Genomic DNA, 14,862 nt, shown 5'->3' on the forward strand with positions numbered 1-14,862 from the left:
CTTCCAAAGTCCGCTCTGGATGTTTGTACCAGTGTACATATGTACATGATATCGACAAGTAGCGGTACGGCCGGTAGTGCTGGATGCCATGCAGGGCAAATAGTACTGCTACTTGTGCTTGTACCGACACATTCCCTTTTATACTAGCTCGCATGCATGGACGAGACATACACGTATGGCAACGCATGGCACATTTCGGAAGAGCGCTACAAGAACAACGAACGGGCTACAGGGCACGCGACCCAGCTGACGGATGCTTTTCTTTGTCGTGTTGGCTTTTCTGTCGTTAAGTAGTTAGCGCTTGTACTACGGAGGGACCTACGCTTCCAGAGACTCTGGAGGCTTCAGGTGTTTCACGCAACGCAAACACGACGGCATGGACACATACTTCTGGTCGGATGTCGTGGTATCGGGTCTGAAGAACAAACAACAATGGAGATGCAGAGAGAGAGAGAGAGAGAGAGAGCAGCGGACCAAGAACGGACAAACGGATGGGGATCATTCAGAATGCATTCCAGATTATATAATATGAATCCAGTCAGACAGAGGAGGGGGCAGGTACACCAAGAGCACATGGCCCAACAGTAGTAGTTGCTCTGGGTTGACGGCTGTCACTTGATTAGGAAATTGTCTCCAGTCGTAAAAAAAACACATTGCAAAGCTAGTGACGCAGTATGTTTGCACAAGCACAAGCGCTATACTTGTGTTATCATTTCGCAAAGGGGGAGGCCGCGAAGCCCTCCCGCTGCATGGTGACGACGCATCCGCGGCGGCATCTAAGCTGCGAAAGGGTGAAGGCTCGGAGGGAATGAATAAGGAACACCCGGCAGGGGTATAGGGGGAGGAAAGGGCAGCACCAGAGAAGGAAGGGGGGTGGAGTGGAGCAAACGAAAAAACTAAAAAAAATAAAAACCGAGCTTGACAGCACGAAGCTAGAGCCAAACGGTAAACAAGCGGCTTTGGGGGGCACGAGGAGACGTCAGCTTCGGGAAAGTTGGCTAACCATTGCAGCAACTATAGCAACTGCACACGACGACTTGCCTTCTCGATTGATGGCGGTCTTACACGCGGAAACTGCCCTGCTGGGCTTCCTTGCTCTTTTTCCTTTTGAGCACTTGTACTCATGGGGTCCTTCGCCATTTTGGGGCGCCTCGTTCTTCCTTGATTAATTGAATTGACTCTAAACCCGCCTTTCGCCCTGGTCATCCATCCATCATCCTCCATCTTGTCTGTCTTATTCAGCCAGCCAAGCCGCCAAGCTTGCCTTTATTTATTAACGCCTTTGTCCGGCCCCTCTCTCGTCTCCTCTTCTTCTCCGCCGCGCTCTTTTTGTTCCGTTTTGGTGCTTCTTGTTTGCCTGTTCCTATCGTGCTGCTGCTGCTATTGGTTTGGCCATCTAGTACCTGTTCCATCATTGATATATTTGTGGCCAACAAACACTCAGTCCGCTGCAGAATCACCTCGACCTCCAAGTCCTGCACGGCTTCGTCGACAATTCCGCAAAACCAAACCTGTACAAGTACCAGGTACCTCTGCCCTCGACGCCGCAACCCTCCAAGTCGCCCTTATTAAACCTCGGCCTCTCGCATTCTCTTCCTCGCAAACCAACCTACACCCTACGGCTTCACGATGCGCTTCTTCAGCCTCCTGAGCTTGGCCTTTGCTGCCACCCCAATCTCGGCCTGGAAGTACTTCCATGAGCCTGGTGGTAGCTTGGAGCTTGGCCACTACGACGCTCGCTTCTTCAATGAGACCGTCTCCTACGATGACCACGTGCCCGCTCTTCGCAATCTTATCCGCTCTTACCTCAAGGTCTTCCGGGAACACAACGTCGAAACCTGGATTGCACATGGCAGTCTGCTTGGCTGGTGGTGGAACGGCCAGATCATGCCGTGGGACTACGACCTTGATGTCCAGGTATCGTCATCGACTCTGGCTTGGCTGGGTGAAAACATGAACCGGACTGAGCATGAATACGCCTACGAAGAAAATGGCCAGACCAAGACCAAGCGCTACCTCCTTGATATCAACCCTTTCCATAGCCAAATCACCCGCGGCAACGGCCACAACATCATTGACGCGCGTTGGATTGACATGTCAAATGGTATGTTCATTGACATTACCGGGCTGGCCGAGAGGGACCCCAAGGGGTCGCCGGGTATCTGGAGCTGCAAAAACAACCACCGCTACAAAACTACCGATCTGTATCCCATGCGCTATACAGAGTTTGAGGGTGTCCCCGCCATCATCCCGTACAACTTTGAGCGCATTTTGATTGATGAGTATAGCGTGAATTCGCTGGTGACTACCGAATGGCTCGGGTAAGCTGCGTTCCAACTAGTGTCCGATATCCGTTCGCATCGTTATTAACATATCCATGCCACTTTATAGCCACCGTTGGTCCCCTGATACCAAGACGTGGCTCAAGGTCCAGTAAACTTGAGCTTTGCCTCCTGTTGGACAAGCAAAATCTACAAACAGGGCACAGACGACCTAGTTCAAGCTCAATATTTGCCATGGCCATTTCCTGGCTCTGGCTCTCCTGCCGAGCCACTGCAATTACACCCCCGCATCCCATTTGCTCGCCACAGTGCCATTAACCTTCACTGCCTTCCCACTCTTGCCAGCGCTTCCAGACTACATTGTCGACGCCGTCTCTTCGTTTCTTCCCTGGCACTACCCTTATTATATTGACGGTATTTCCTTTTTTTGGGCATTTCTTTTTGTTTATTTTGTCTCGACCGGTTGGGTTCCTGCGGGTTAATGCACGGCGTTTCGGTATACATTTGCCACACATTTGTTTCCTTTATTTTTTTGCTTTTCTTCAGTTCTTGCGATGAAAATCTCCATCTGTATTTACCGCACTCGTCTTGGGTGCTTGGAGTATTTAATCTTGACTTGAATTATTGATATTTGGTATTATTACGGCTCGGGAATAATCTGGCCGAAAAACCTGTCCTTAAATCTGAACCAATATCGTTCGTTGTATGTTTGTGTGACTCTGTTTAAATGACATGGCCCATAAATTCGGGTGTCACAAGATCTGGGTCCGAAGTACTAGCTTCTTTTGTCCTCTTCTGCCCTGCCGACTCTGCCATGTTTTGTGAGCATTGGGTTCCTTTTTTTTTCTTTCGGGATGCGTTGAAACAATTGAAGTGACAGGTATTTGGCATTGGCTCCCTGTATGAGCACACGTATATCCGCAAGTCAGATGAAGACTTCCTTGGTAGTTCATTGAGACATCTGAAACTCAAGGTGAAAGAGGTACAAGCCTCGCACGGATTCAAACAAGCTAGCCGCAGGCAACGTACTTGACATACGTAGCTAATCTAGAGATTATAGAACATGGTCAGCCAGAAGGTGGGACATCGCTGTTCCGGGAACCAGACTGGTCGCTGTTTCGGTTCTGGCTGTCAAAGTCTCGCATTCGTTTCTCTGCTGCTCGCGCCATGAGCTCCCTTCGCACCCTCCCTTCATCTTCGGCCGCGCCTCCAAAGTCTACTTGGCCGTGTAGATCGGGCTGATCGTCGGCCTCGTAGCTGCCCAGCACGCCTGAGCGACCGTCGAGTGTACGATAGGTGGCGGCTTTTGCAACCTCGCGCTCAATCTCATGGCAAAAGTCCCAGAACTCGCGGTTATGGTCCTGCACGCGGTTGTGGGCCAACTCGTGGCACAGCGTCAGGCGGATGGTTTTGTAGTCGCGGAAGCCGCGGTGGTTGTCGGTGCGCAGGCGCAGCTCAATGGCCTGGCCCATGTTGCGGTTGAGGCCGAGCAGGCGCGTGGTGCCCTCGTGCGTCACCTGCGTGTTGGTCACGGGCTCCATCTCGGTCAGCAGGCCGACGCGCAGCTTGAACTTGCGCATGGCGGCGCGGATGCCAATGTCGTTGCTGAGCCGCTGCAGCATCGCCTCGGCCTCGTCGGCGTTTGGGAACACGCGAAGCGGCTCGATGCGCGCGAAGCCGTATTCCGGCGCGGCAGAGGGCGCTGCTGCGGTGGGCAGCTTGGTGGGTCGGCTGGTGGTGGTGGCGCTTTGGTTGATGCCTGCCGCGGAGGCGCGCGCGCTAGCTGTTCCAAGTGTTTGCTGCTCATTTGTGGTAGCCCCCAATACCTTGACCGACATACCGGCAAAGTTGGCCAAGGGAAGACTGCCATTTTTTATGTACGTGTAGACTTTAGCCTTGATGATGAGTTTGAAGTTCTCGGGCTTTACATCTACCCTGCTGGCCAGTTCGCTGAGCGCATCTGCAAGTGTAGTTTGATTGTTGCCTGTTAATACGTGCGTCCCAGTCTTATGGACAAAGGTCACTGTGAGTGAACTGTCGTCGCCTGTTGTCGCCATGTTGATGAAGTATGGTGATAGTGTTGGTGTAACTATGTCAAGTAGTGGTTTTAGTTGGGGGAAAGTATAGATTGGTGTTGTGTATGACGGGCTTTATATGAATGAACGTAATGGCAAAAAACAGAAAAGAAAAACGATTGACGACATTCACAATGTGACTTGAGCTCTAATTATAAGTGCCAATCATGATTTCCACTCAGGCCTCGTAGGTCGGACCAAGTGAAGCCCATGGAAGCTCACAGACGGTGGTGATTGGTAATTCAGTGGTAGCCTTAGCTGGCAGATACTATTGGTAAATCACAGCCTTATAAGTGGAGCGCCACCGTGGCCCACTGTATTATTAGCACCACCTACGTACACATGTATGCACTTACTTCCTGGAGGAGAATCTCCGGCTTATCAAGCCCGTTATCCCGCAGTTTCTAACTTTGGACCCACACGCTGCTTCGAAACATCCGTCATGCATCGGTTTATGGGGCGCAAAAGGACAGCTTTTTACAAGGCCCGTTGGGTGTGATATTTCTGGACTTCTGGATGGTTTCCCACACGCGTCGAATACCGCTGTGCCATTCATCAACCTCTTGGCGAATCTGATTTTTTACTTCCAGGGCCGGCAGTCTTTTTTCTTTTCTTTTTCTGTGCTCCCTTTTATTATTTCATCTGCGACACGCTCACGCTCACGCTTCATAGCTGCACCAAAGCTCAGCTCCTCTCTCGCCATCCTCCTTTGCCCGGCGAATCGACGGCCTCGTTCATCTCTCACAACACCGCACCCGCCAAACTCGATCAACAGTCACAATCGCATCACCAAGCTGCCCGCCATGTCGCTCAATTTGTTCCGCGTGGTCGCGGATCTGTCGCATTTCATGTCGATTCTGATCTTGCTGCACAAGATGCGAGACCTGAAGGTGCGCATTTTCTTGCTGTGGAGATAGCCCCTCCGCCCAGCGTCATCAAGATACCCAAGACAACAGCCATGCTAACGAGATGCACGCCAATTGTAGAGTTGCGCCGGTATCAGCTTCAAGTCCCAAGTACTGTATTTCCTGGTCTACGTCACTAGATACCTTGGTAAGCCTCTATGCCCCGGAACAAATGCGGCGTCAGCAACTGGCTGCAGCCTATGCGCCGGCAACACCTCTTCAGAAGACCCAGCAACCACTAACCCAGCCATGCTTCAATACAGACCTCTTCTGGACACACAGCCCCTACAACTTCATCTTCAAGGTTCTCTTCATTGGCTGCCAGGGCTACATCCTCTACCTCATGACCAGCTCCTACCGCCCGACCAACGACCCCAACCTCGACACCTTCCGCGTACATTACCTGCTGGGCGGTGCCTTCATTCTGGCCATCCTGTTCCCGCACTTTTACTCGTTCCTGGAGGTTATGTGGACCTTTTCCATCTGGCTGGAGAGCGTCGCCATTCTGCCTCAGCTCTTCATGCTCCAGCGCACGGGTGAGGCGGAGACCATAACCACACACTACCTGTTTGCCCTCGGAATCTACCGCGCCCTCTACATCCCCAACTGGATCTGGCGCTACATGTCCGAGGACCCGTCAACCTACCACACCGACTGGATTGCCATCATTGCCGGCATTGTGCAGACTGTTCTGTACAGCGACTTTTTCTGGGTGTACTACACGCGCGTGCTCCAGGGCAAGAAGTTCAAGCTGCCCGTGTAAAGCGAGGCTCTGCTGGTTTTGACAGGTTCATGTATGTCTGTATGTATGTACATGTTTGAGGGAGTTGGTGCTAGGGCGCTCAGGCGACTGTTGCATGCGTTGGAATTTGGTTTGTTTGGTAGAGAAATCAGCAAATACATTGACTGCTGCAACGAACAAAAATGAGACTATCAAGCATGTAACTAGGTGCAAGTAAAATGTGAGACGTGGCGTAGCGTGGTTGTACGAGATCACTTTGGTGCTCTACATGTGGCGTCTTATTGTGCTGGCCAAGCTACCAAGAAAGCTTGGAAATGCTATCTGAGGCCTGCACTTGTCTCATCCCAGCGCAGGATGGGCAGTCCTGGTGGTCTTGGATAAAGATGCTGGTATGCGGGTAATTCAGAAAAAGAAAAGAATAAATAATTCAAAAAAAATCCAACGCCACACCTGCGCCACAGCCATGACATCCACCAGAGCTCCGAGAACTTGCGAATCCCATTGTTACCTGTTTGGGCTTGGGACCAGCCAGCCAGCAGCCTTGCGTACATAGCTTCAAACCTCCAAGCCTTCAGCCCACCAAACACACAGCACACGACAGCACCAGCGCAAGAAGCTGCCGCCAACGACGCCCGCGACTTTCCCCATTCCAGATCCGATCTCGGTGTCCTGTGAAATTCACACGTTCCCAGTACGCCACAGCGTTTGTGCTCTTGCCATCACACCCTCATCCTCACCCTCATCCTCGACACATCATGGCTGGCCCTTCAATCAAGGGACAGAGCTCCCGGACAGTAGAGCTCAAGACTGAGCCCGAGTACAAGGCCATTCTCGACAACCCGCCCACCGTCAACTCGTCCGAAGCCGAGATCCGCCAATATGAGGATGCCCTGCTGGGCTTGGGACGCCTCTATCGTGACCAGAAGTAAGCTGCTCCTTGGCCCGCCCTCTCCACGGCCATCTCCCCATTGTCTCTATCTCTCCGGAATCTGGACTAACCCTGGTGCAGGCAAACCCAACAGATTGTCGCCTTGATCAACAATAGCCGGACAGTGGTCTCCGACTTTGCCAAAGCCAAAACCTCCAAGCTGGGTAAGCTCCATGTTCATGCTTTTGCACGCCACAACCCCCGTCGCTGTCGATGACGTACATGCTAATCGCCACTGACCTATTCACAGTTAAGGCTCTCCTGGACCTCTTCCACGATATCCCCAACACTACCGACCTTCAGATCGACGTCACCAAATCCTGCATAGAATGGGCCACGTCGCAACGCCGCGGCTTCCTCCGCCAAAGCCTGGAGACTCGTCTGGTCAGCCTGTACATGGCCAAACAGCTGTACTACGACGCTCTCAGACTATGCGACAGCCTGCTCCGCGAACTCAAGCGCCTGGACGACAAGCTCATGCTGGTTGAGGTGCAACTGCTCGAGTCGCGAACCCACCATGCCCTAGGCAACATTGCAAAGGCCCGCGCCTCGCTGACCAGCGCCCGCACCAGTGCTGCGTCCGTCTACACACCGCCCCGCATCCAGGCCGACCTGGATATGCAGAGCGGCATGCTGCATGCCGAAGACCAGGACTTCAACACGGCCTTTTCCTACTTTATCGAGGCACTTGATGGCTACGGCCAGCAGGAAGAGACGGTCAAGGCCACTGCTGCCCTGCAGTACATGCTGCTTTGCAAGATCATGCTCAACGAAGTCGACGACGTCAACCAGCTCATGGCCGGCAAGCCTGCGCTCAAGTACGCCAGCTCTAGCCTCGAGGCCATGAAGGCCATTGCGCGCGCACACGCCTCGCGCTCGCTCGAGGAGTACGAGCGCGCCCTCGGCACGTACCGCTACGAGCTGGGCAGCGACGCCTTTGTGCGCAGCCACCTGCGCCGTCTGTACGACAACATGCTTGAGCAGAACCTGATCAAGGTCATTGAGCCGTTTTCGCGCGTCGAAATCGCCCATATTGCCAGCATGGTCGGCCTGGACACCCAGCAGGTCGAGCACAAGCTGTCGCAAATGATTCTCGACAAGGTCATTATCGGCGTGCTTGATCAGGGTGCCGGCTGCCTCATCATCTTTGACGAAACCCACCGCGACGAGACGTATGACGCTGCTCTGGCTACGATTGAAAAGCTGAGTAATGTCGTTGATCTGCTGTACCAGAACCAAGCGTCACAGCTGGAGTAGAGAGGGTGCTAGAGGAAAGAGAGGAGGAAGAGGCTTGCAACGGTGGGAAGCACAATGAGATAATCACCAATACAGCGTCATGAATACTTTGCCTTCTACAATCTGCTGACATGCATGTATGTACCCGGGATCTGTAGTGGTTATGGAGAATTCCTGGGACGCACAAGATTCCAAAAAGAAAAAGGGAGATCGCTATCGTGAGTATTTAAGACTATCTGGGTATCCAAAAATTGATGATGACCATGCCAAAGAAAAAAAACAACACCAATGGGGATAGAAACAAGCAAGTAAGAACTTGTTTGTTAAATGAAAAAAAAATGAAAAAAAAAACAGGATACCTCGCACCACCAAGAGTTGACACATTAAGAGTTAGGAACCCCCGAAAAGGGGATGTTGCTTCTACTAATTAAAAGAGAAAAGGAAACGAGAAGCACAAAAGTACCGCAAAGGTCGAAGAGGAAGAGAGATTGTGTAATGAGTGGATTAGAAAACAGTAGGCGCGGGTCAAGGAGAAAGGCGTGGCCGGAGATATTACTATGGGGGTCGTGGAAAACGTGGATAGACAGAAAGAGGAAATGAACATGAAACTTTTGAATACTGGGCATCGCAAAAGAAAGAGTCGAGAACACGGAGAAGCAGCTCGTCATGGCCACCGCTTCCTACAAAAAGGACACCCAACGGCGCCACCACGACGCAGCACCCTGCGCCTCAGTCTCTGGCTGATGCTCCCGGCGACTGCCCGGCGCGCTACTAGTCTGCTGCTGGCGCAGCCACTCGCGCTGGCGCAGCTCGTCCGTTTTGACAATGGCGAAGACGCGCTTGGCGACATCACGCACGCGCCAGCCGGGCACGTCAGCCATGAAGGCGTCGACGGCGTCGGCGTGCTCCTGCGTGAGCAGCATCGACTCGCCGGCACCCGAGACCGTCTCGCCGACGAGGCGCGCGCGCTCCGAGGGCCGCGCGTACTGCGCGTTGAAGTAGAAAAGCCGCGTGCGCCGGATTGTCACGAGGTACTTGAGGTGGCGCCAGTGGTCGCTGGTCCATTCACGCCGCGAGAGGTGCAGTCGGCGCGGCAGGACAATGGTTGGCGCGGAGCTGGCGGTGGATGCGGCGGAGGGAGAACTGGACGGGTCTGGCGGCGCTTGTGGCTCGAGGTAGTGGTAGGTTGCGGCAGCGGCGCGCTGGCGCTCGGCGAGTATGTTCTTGGGTGTGAAGAGATCAACGAGCCGGTTGGGCTGAGGTACTGAGGGGGATCCTTGCTCTTCGTCGCTGGATTGCAGATTGTGCTCGGCCTCGACTTCAGAGTCGGCATCCAGGTCTTCATCATTGTCTTCGTCTTCATCTTCATCTTCGTACTCGTAGTCGGGATCAGTTTCCTGCCCAACGTCCAACTCAATAGGCTGATGCACAAAGCCACCAACTGGTGGCGCAAGGGTGACAGGAGGCTCGATGCCAACAGTGCGGCGCCGCTTCGGTGACGGAGCCGCAGTCTCTGACGCAGCAGAAAGCTCGCGCTCACGCCGTGCGCCCTCGAGGGCTTGGCGCTCAAAGTGAGCCAAGGCTTCGGCCTCCCGCTGCTGTTCCGCAGCCAGGTTCTGTTTTTCGAGGGCAATGCCCTTTTGCCGCTCAATGCGCTGCCGCTGTTGCTCGAGAGGACTCAGGGTGCTACTAGTGAATTCAACGACACGGCCGGGCGTGCGCCCCTTCAGCGGAGACCGAATACACGACTTGCTTGGTGACATGGCGCGGTGATGCGGGAAGCCAGGGCGCGGCATGGGTCGCATTTCGTTGGGTGATTCTTCCATGACTCGGGAGGTCTCTTCACGCCAACGCGAGATGTCGTCGGAAGAAAGTTGCATCTGCGGCGGCGTATGTGCGTTTTGGGGCCTTGATTCTGCTGGGCGTTTAGCGGGGGTTGACGGTCCATTTTCATCGCCCTTGGCAGAGCCTTCTTCGCCGTCTTCCCCATTCATAGAGGCAATGGCAGCGTCGCTCTGTACATTGGCATCCTCGCCCTCATCCTCGTCTGGCTGATCATCAGAGTGGTTCAGGACGTAACGGTCATGCTCTTCGTTGTTTCCGTCGACACCCTGATCTAATTGATCATTCTCGTTCAAATAACTCTGATCAATCGTGTGAGCCATGCTATGGTCAAAAAATGTGTCGCCATGCTCTTCGTCAGTCTCGGCGGCACTGGGTGAAGAGGAACGAGAAACTTCTACAATGCGGCTGGGAGGTTGGTAACGCTGGCTGCTGCGAGTCTTTGGTTGCCTTTGGGGCAAGGAAGGGAACATGGAGCTGGTGAGCAGGGCTGGACCACTGTCGTCTTCGTTGGGGTCGGTGTGGCGGCGGTCTTGCTCGGTGTCAGTTTCGTCCTGCATATCTGTGGTAGTAGTAGTGCCAGGGTAAATTCTGCGCGAGGCGGCGGCGGCCACAGCTGTTGCAGCCTTGCGTGCAGACTGAAAAGGAAGAGAAAGGGGAGACGAAAAGAAAGTGCTAAGGTCAATGCGGCCTGAGCCAGGGCCAGCACGCTCGTTGCTGCCAACCCGGGCACCTAGGGCAGGGGTTGCTGGCGAACTGGTATGGGTGTCGTTGCTGGTACCACGCGCCAACGGGTTTTGCCCAGCCTGCAAAGTCTGCTGATGTTCAGCCTCTTGGCGAGCCTGCTCGAGCTTGCGCTGGAAATAGGCTGTCTTGCTGGTGACTTCGGGACTCTCGCCTGACCCATTCTGGCTCACAATGCCACGATGCCGTCCAATCATGGGCCGGAATTGCGTTGAGCCCCGGTAATTAGTGGCAGATGATCCCTGCATTTGGATCCTGCCGCCATTTTGACAAGGGCCGCCACCAGGTGTGGCCTTGATGCTGGTGGCGGCAGGCGGCCTGGCCGTCGTGGACCTGCTGTCAAGTGCCATCTTCTTGTTCGGCAACTCCATGAGCCCAACCTCTTCTTCTGCAACAGTAGGCAGCATGCGCTTGTTGGGCCCTTTTGAAGCAGCAGGGGCACGATTATCAATATGGGCGTCTGCTGGTGAACGATCGGCTTCAAAAGCCCAAAGATCGGCGTCATCATCTGCACCTGTCTCCACATGCAGAATATTTTCCTTGTCAGAAATAAAGCCAAAGCGCGCGGGAGACGGGGCGCTTCTTTGCACAGATCGGCTCGGGTCCGTGGTCCATGACACATCGGCGACGTGCTCCTCTTCTGCTGCAAGAATTGGCACAACCGGCGCTATCCGAGTTGTAGATTCGCCAGAAGGAGAAAGAGAAGCTGCGCGACGCACCCGCCCAGCGCGCCGAAAAGAGTCACCATGTTTGGTAGTAGCTGCAGGCTTAAAGATGCTGTCCTCTTTCTCATAGGTGACCGGGCTAGTCGGGTCCGGAATATTTGCCAGGCCCTCTGGTTGGACGGGGCCGTGGGCCTGGGCGCCGAAGAGACGGGGCGGATTTGGTGCAGGCACCTCCAGCGATTGCTTGCCGCTAGGTTTGCGGTTGGCCAAAGGAGAAGAGTCACTGCGAAAAGGAGATCCCAGGCCGTTCTGGTTCATAGGGGACGACTTTTCGCTCGTAACGGTTTGTAGAGCCCACCCAGCCCGAACAGCGGATGACAGGAGCGGCCTCTCAGCCGGTTTGGCGGCAGATGGCGCTGGAGATGAAGCGGCCACGGCACCTGTAGGCTGTCCATTGGCTGCCGGCGCGGCGTTGGTAGATACGCTTGGTGGGCCAGTATGAACCTAGATATACTTGTCAGCGTCGCTTCGAACATACCTGAATATGCGTATGAATTACTTACCGGTGTTTGTTTTTTCTGTTCATTTTTGTCATTTGGTCTTCCATATTCTTCAGAAACTACATTTGGTGTAGTGGAGGCATGTTCCTCGTTTTGGGCCTCGGGATCTCTCTCCGGGGAGAAAGAATTGACTTGGGCTTCATGATGGTCATCGTGAGGAAGAGCTGTGGTTCTGTCGGTCATATTGGTAGGAACTCTAGTTGGCGTTTCATTTTCCAATTCCAAGTCAATCACGTCAGGACGTGCAACGGTCTGTGGTGTTGTAGACTCCTCGTGGATTAAATAGTCATATTCGCCCGCCTTGGGTGCCATGGTCTGCAAGAAAGACTCGGACGGCTGCGTGAATGAGTCTTCATATTCTGTGGGTTGAACTTGTGGTGACTGGCGGGGTTTTCTTCGAGCTCCGGAGGATAACAGAGTACCAAAGCCCTTCACCTTGTCCGCAATCTTGCCAGCCGGCGTCTTCTCGATCTTCAGTGCCTCGCGGGTTAGGAGCTGCCGGCTCAGAGATGGCGGCTTGCGTTGACGGGGTGTTAGGGGTCGGCCCAACATTGGGCTGGTAATGTTATGGGCGGCCGCAGCATTCTTGGTAGCCGATTTTAGCAACGGAGAGCCACCGAATCTTATCAAAGGCGAAGATAGGCGGGGCAGATCCTGAATGTGGCTTTCTTCCTCGGGCTCCTCGGCAACAGTGTCCAGACGAAAAGGAGTTGAAGCATTGGATTCAAGCCTGCCATTCTCGCCATGTTCCTGATCGCGTCTGAGAGACTCCAGTGTACGGTTGATGGCCAGGTTTGTGGTTTCTCCAAAATCTTGACGAGACCCAAGAGGCAGGCTCGTATCAATGTGCAGAGAGTCCGGAAAGATCATGCTGAAGTCCTCGTCATGGCGCATGTGGGAGCTAGCAGACATGGCTTCAGACATTGGTTCAGAAGGTGCTTCAGACTCTATTCTGAGGGGAGCATGTCTGGAGGAGCCAGGTACTAGACGTGTGTCGGGCAAATGACGCTGCTCTGGGGACTCAATAGATTCTCGATGAGCAGGGAGTTCCTCCCGCGGGTTCTCTTCTCCTGGTTGTGTATCTTGGGCAGCTTCGGGCTTGCCACTCTCTGTCTCGTTTCGCTCCTCGGCATATTCGTCTTCGGATCCTTCCAGTTCGTGTAAAGGTGCAAAATGGGTATCCATGGAACTCTGCTGTTGTTGGTCTTCTTCGTGAATTTGTGGTACCTCAAGAGGCTCCTCATCATCATCGGCGTTGCCATCCTCCAAGGACTGTTGTTTTTGCTCAAAACTAGAGACAACATCCTCAGGGTGTGTACGTTTATTCGAAGCACCAGAAGCTCGAGAAGTGTGGCGAAATCGAGATTCATCGTCAGAAAGATTGTCGAGCCAAAGATCCCCATCGTCGTCGTCATTTGGTGCAGTGTCTTGATGTACCTCTTTTTGTTGTTCTAAATGTGATTTTTCGGCGATTGTCTGCAGAGCAGAGATATCAGGAGCATTAGTCGCATATGCAGGCGACTCAGAGCAATCCGGGGTAGAGTCCAAAAACAAATCTGCAAATGTGGTAGTTGGTTGTTTATCGTTGGCATTGTTACTGGTCTCTGTTTGGCGGGCCGGAGTTGGTCGCCGCGGTGTGTTCTGGCGCTTTGTTGCAGACGTGTCCAAGTAGTTTGCACCGCTACCTCGACTTCGCTTCAACGCGCGCCGAGGTATTTGAGGAGTTTCGGCTATGGGAATAGTGGTAGTGACGACGTCGATGGTCGTTGCTGGTTCGTCACTCGCAGCGCTAGCGCCCGAGTCAGCCGGCGTAGGCTGTGGCGGAGCATCAGGCAGTGATTTCGTGCTGGGTACTGGGAACAGAATTTCGTTTAGATCGAATTCGTCATCGATAACTGCTGTGGGAGTCCTTGTCGCTTGTATGTTTTGTGCCCGGCTTGCGCGACGGGAAGGCGTGGGTTTTGGCTTGGGAACGACGGGGAGTGGCGTCTCGCCGAGATCCAAGGCGTCGTCGGGCGTCGTGCTAGCAAGATCAGATATCATGACACTTTTTCTCATTGGCGTTTTAGCGGTGCGTGTGCTTCGTCGCATGGGCGTGTCGGTTGGGCGACTCGGGGTGGCGCTTCGCTGACGTGTTGATTGTCTCCTTGCCGGTGTATTCCGAGAGCCGGCGTCTTTGCTGGCGGTGCTGGTTGCCCTAGGTCTGCGCGGAGTGCCGGCTATGCGGGTTGATACTTCATCTTCGCCTTTGAGCGGCACGCGGCGCGTCGAGCGGGTAGATACAGGGGTCATCTTGGATGGTGTCGGCTGCGGCGGCGGCGTGGAGGAAGCAAAAAGCCGCCGGTGCAAGCCGCCGCCGGCAAAGTCAAAGTCGTTGGCCTCCACGGTGACTAGAAGGCGCTGGGGCGAAATGTCGCGGCCGACCTGCAGTTCAAAAGTTTGCTTGCGGGGTGAGATGGCGCCGCTTCGTGCGCTAGACCTTGCGATGCTGCTTCGTGCGGACTGGGCGGCGGATCGGCGGGCAGACGCTGGCAGCTGTGGATTCAAATGCGCCGGAGCAGCAGCGCTATCGGTGGGTTTTCGGTGGTGGCCGCGGAGGGCGCGTCGCGCGGGCGTCGTCGTCGTGAGCGAGAGCGGATAGTCGGCTTCGGAATTGAGCGGATCGGGAGAAGAAGAAACACGGTCGGTCTCGTCATAAGCAGCGACTGCCATTCTGCGGGCAAGCAAAAAACGCGTCGGAATGAAGCCTGATAAACAAGGCCGCTGGCGATTTTGGGAATGCGCGGTGCGGATTTTTGGCCTCAAATTTGCCAAATTGTGGGCGGCCGGCAAATTATGGGTGGAAGGTGCAAGAGTGGAATTGGAATGCTGGAAGGTGCGGCG

General features: G+C 54.2%; 5 protein-coding genes across 5 annotated transcripts; 3 read left to right on the top strand and 2 right to left on the bottom strand.

Annotated features, from left to right (window-relative positions):
* Positions 1-1,629: 1,629 nt before the first annotated feature.
* On the top strand, positions 1,630-2,437 carry BROUX77_001169 (uncharacterized protein; the record flags this gene model as incomplete). Its single annotated transcript, XM_073745568.1, has 2 exons — positions 1,630-2,321; positions 2,392-2,437. The coding sequence occupies 2 exons, from the start codon at positions 1,630-1,632 to the stop codon at positions 2,435-2,437; spliced, it is 738 nt and encodes a 245-aa protein (XP_073609404.1).
* A 912-nt stretch (positions 2,438-3,349) lies between these two features.
* BROUX77_001170 (uncharacterized protein) lies at positions 3,350-4,339 on the bottom strand (the record flags this gene model as incomplete). The annotated part of the gene is made up of 1 exon (XM_073745570.1): positions 3,350-4,339. The coding sequence occupies one exon, from the start codon at positions 4,337-4,339 to the stop codon at positions 3,350-3,352; it is 990 nt and encodes a 329-aa protein (XP_073609405.1).
* An 821-nt stretch (positions 4,340-5,160) lies between these two features.
* Positions 5,161-6,025, top strand: BROUX77_001171 (uncharacterized protein; the record flags this gene model as incomplete). The annotated part of the gene is made up of 3 exons (XM_073745571.1): positions 5,161-5,247; positions 5,344-5,410; positions 5,526-6,025. The coding sequence occupies 3 exons, from the start codon at positions 5,161-5,163 to the stop codon at positions 6,023-6,025; spliced, it is 654 nt and encodes a 217-aa protein (XP_073609406.1).
* A 734-nt stretch (positions 6,026-6,759) lies between these two features.
* On the top strand, positions 6,760-8,189 carry BROUX77_001172 (uncharacterized protein; the record flags this gene model as incomplete). The annotated part of the gene is made up of 3 exons (XM_073745572.1): positions 6,760-6,929; positions 7,014-7,096; positions 7,183-8,189. 3 exons carry the CDS (start codon positions 6,760-6,762, stop codon positions 8,187-8,189), a joined length of 1,260 nt encoding a protein of 419 aa, XP_073609407.1.
* Positions 8,190-8,848: 659 nt separating this feature from the next.
* On the bottom strand, positions 8,849-14,691 carry BROUX77_001173 (uncharacterized protein; the record flags this gene model as incomplete). The annotated part of the gene is made up of 2 exons (XM_073745573.1): positions 8,849-11,923; positions 11,983-14,691. 2 exons carry the CDS (start codon positions 14,689-14,691, stop codon positions 8,849-8,851), a joined length of 5,784 nt encoding a protein of 1,927 aa, XP_073609408.1.
* Positions 14,692-14,862: the final 171 nt, after the last annotated feature.

The sequence above is a fragment of the Berkeleyomyces rouxiae genome (genome assembly GCF_048999995.1).
Source record: "Berkeleyomyces rouxiae strain 22BRR77 chromosome Unknown BrBRR77_ptg000001l, whole genome shotgun sequence".
Classification (NCBI taxonomy): domain Eukaryota; kingdom Fungi; phylum Ascomycota; class Sordariomycetes; order Microascales; family Ceratocystidaceae; genus Berkeleyomyces; species Berkeleyomyces rouxiae.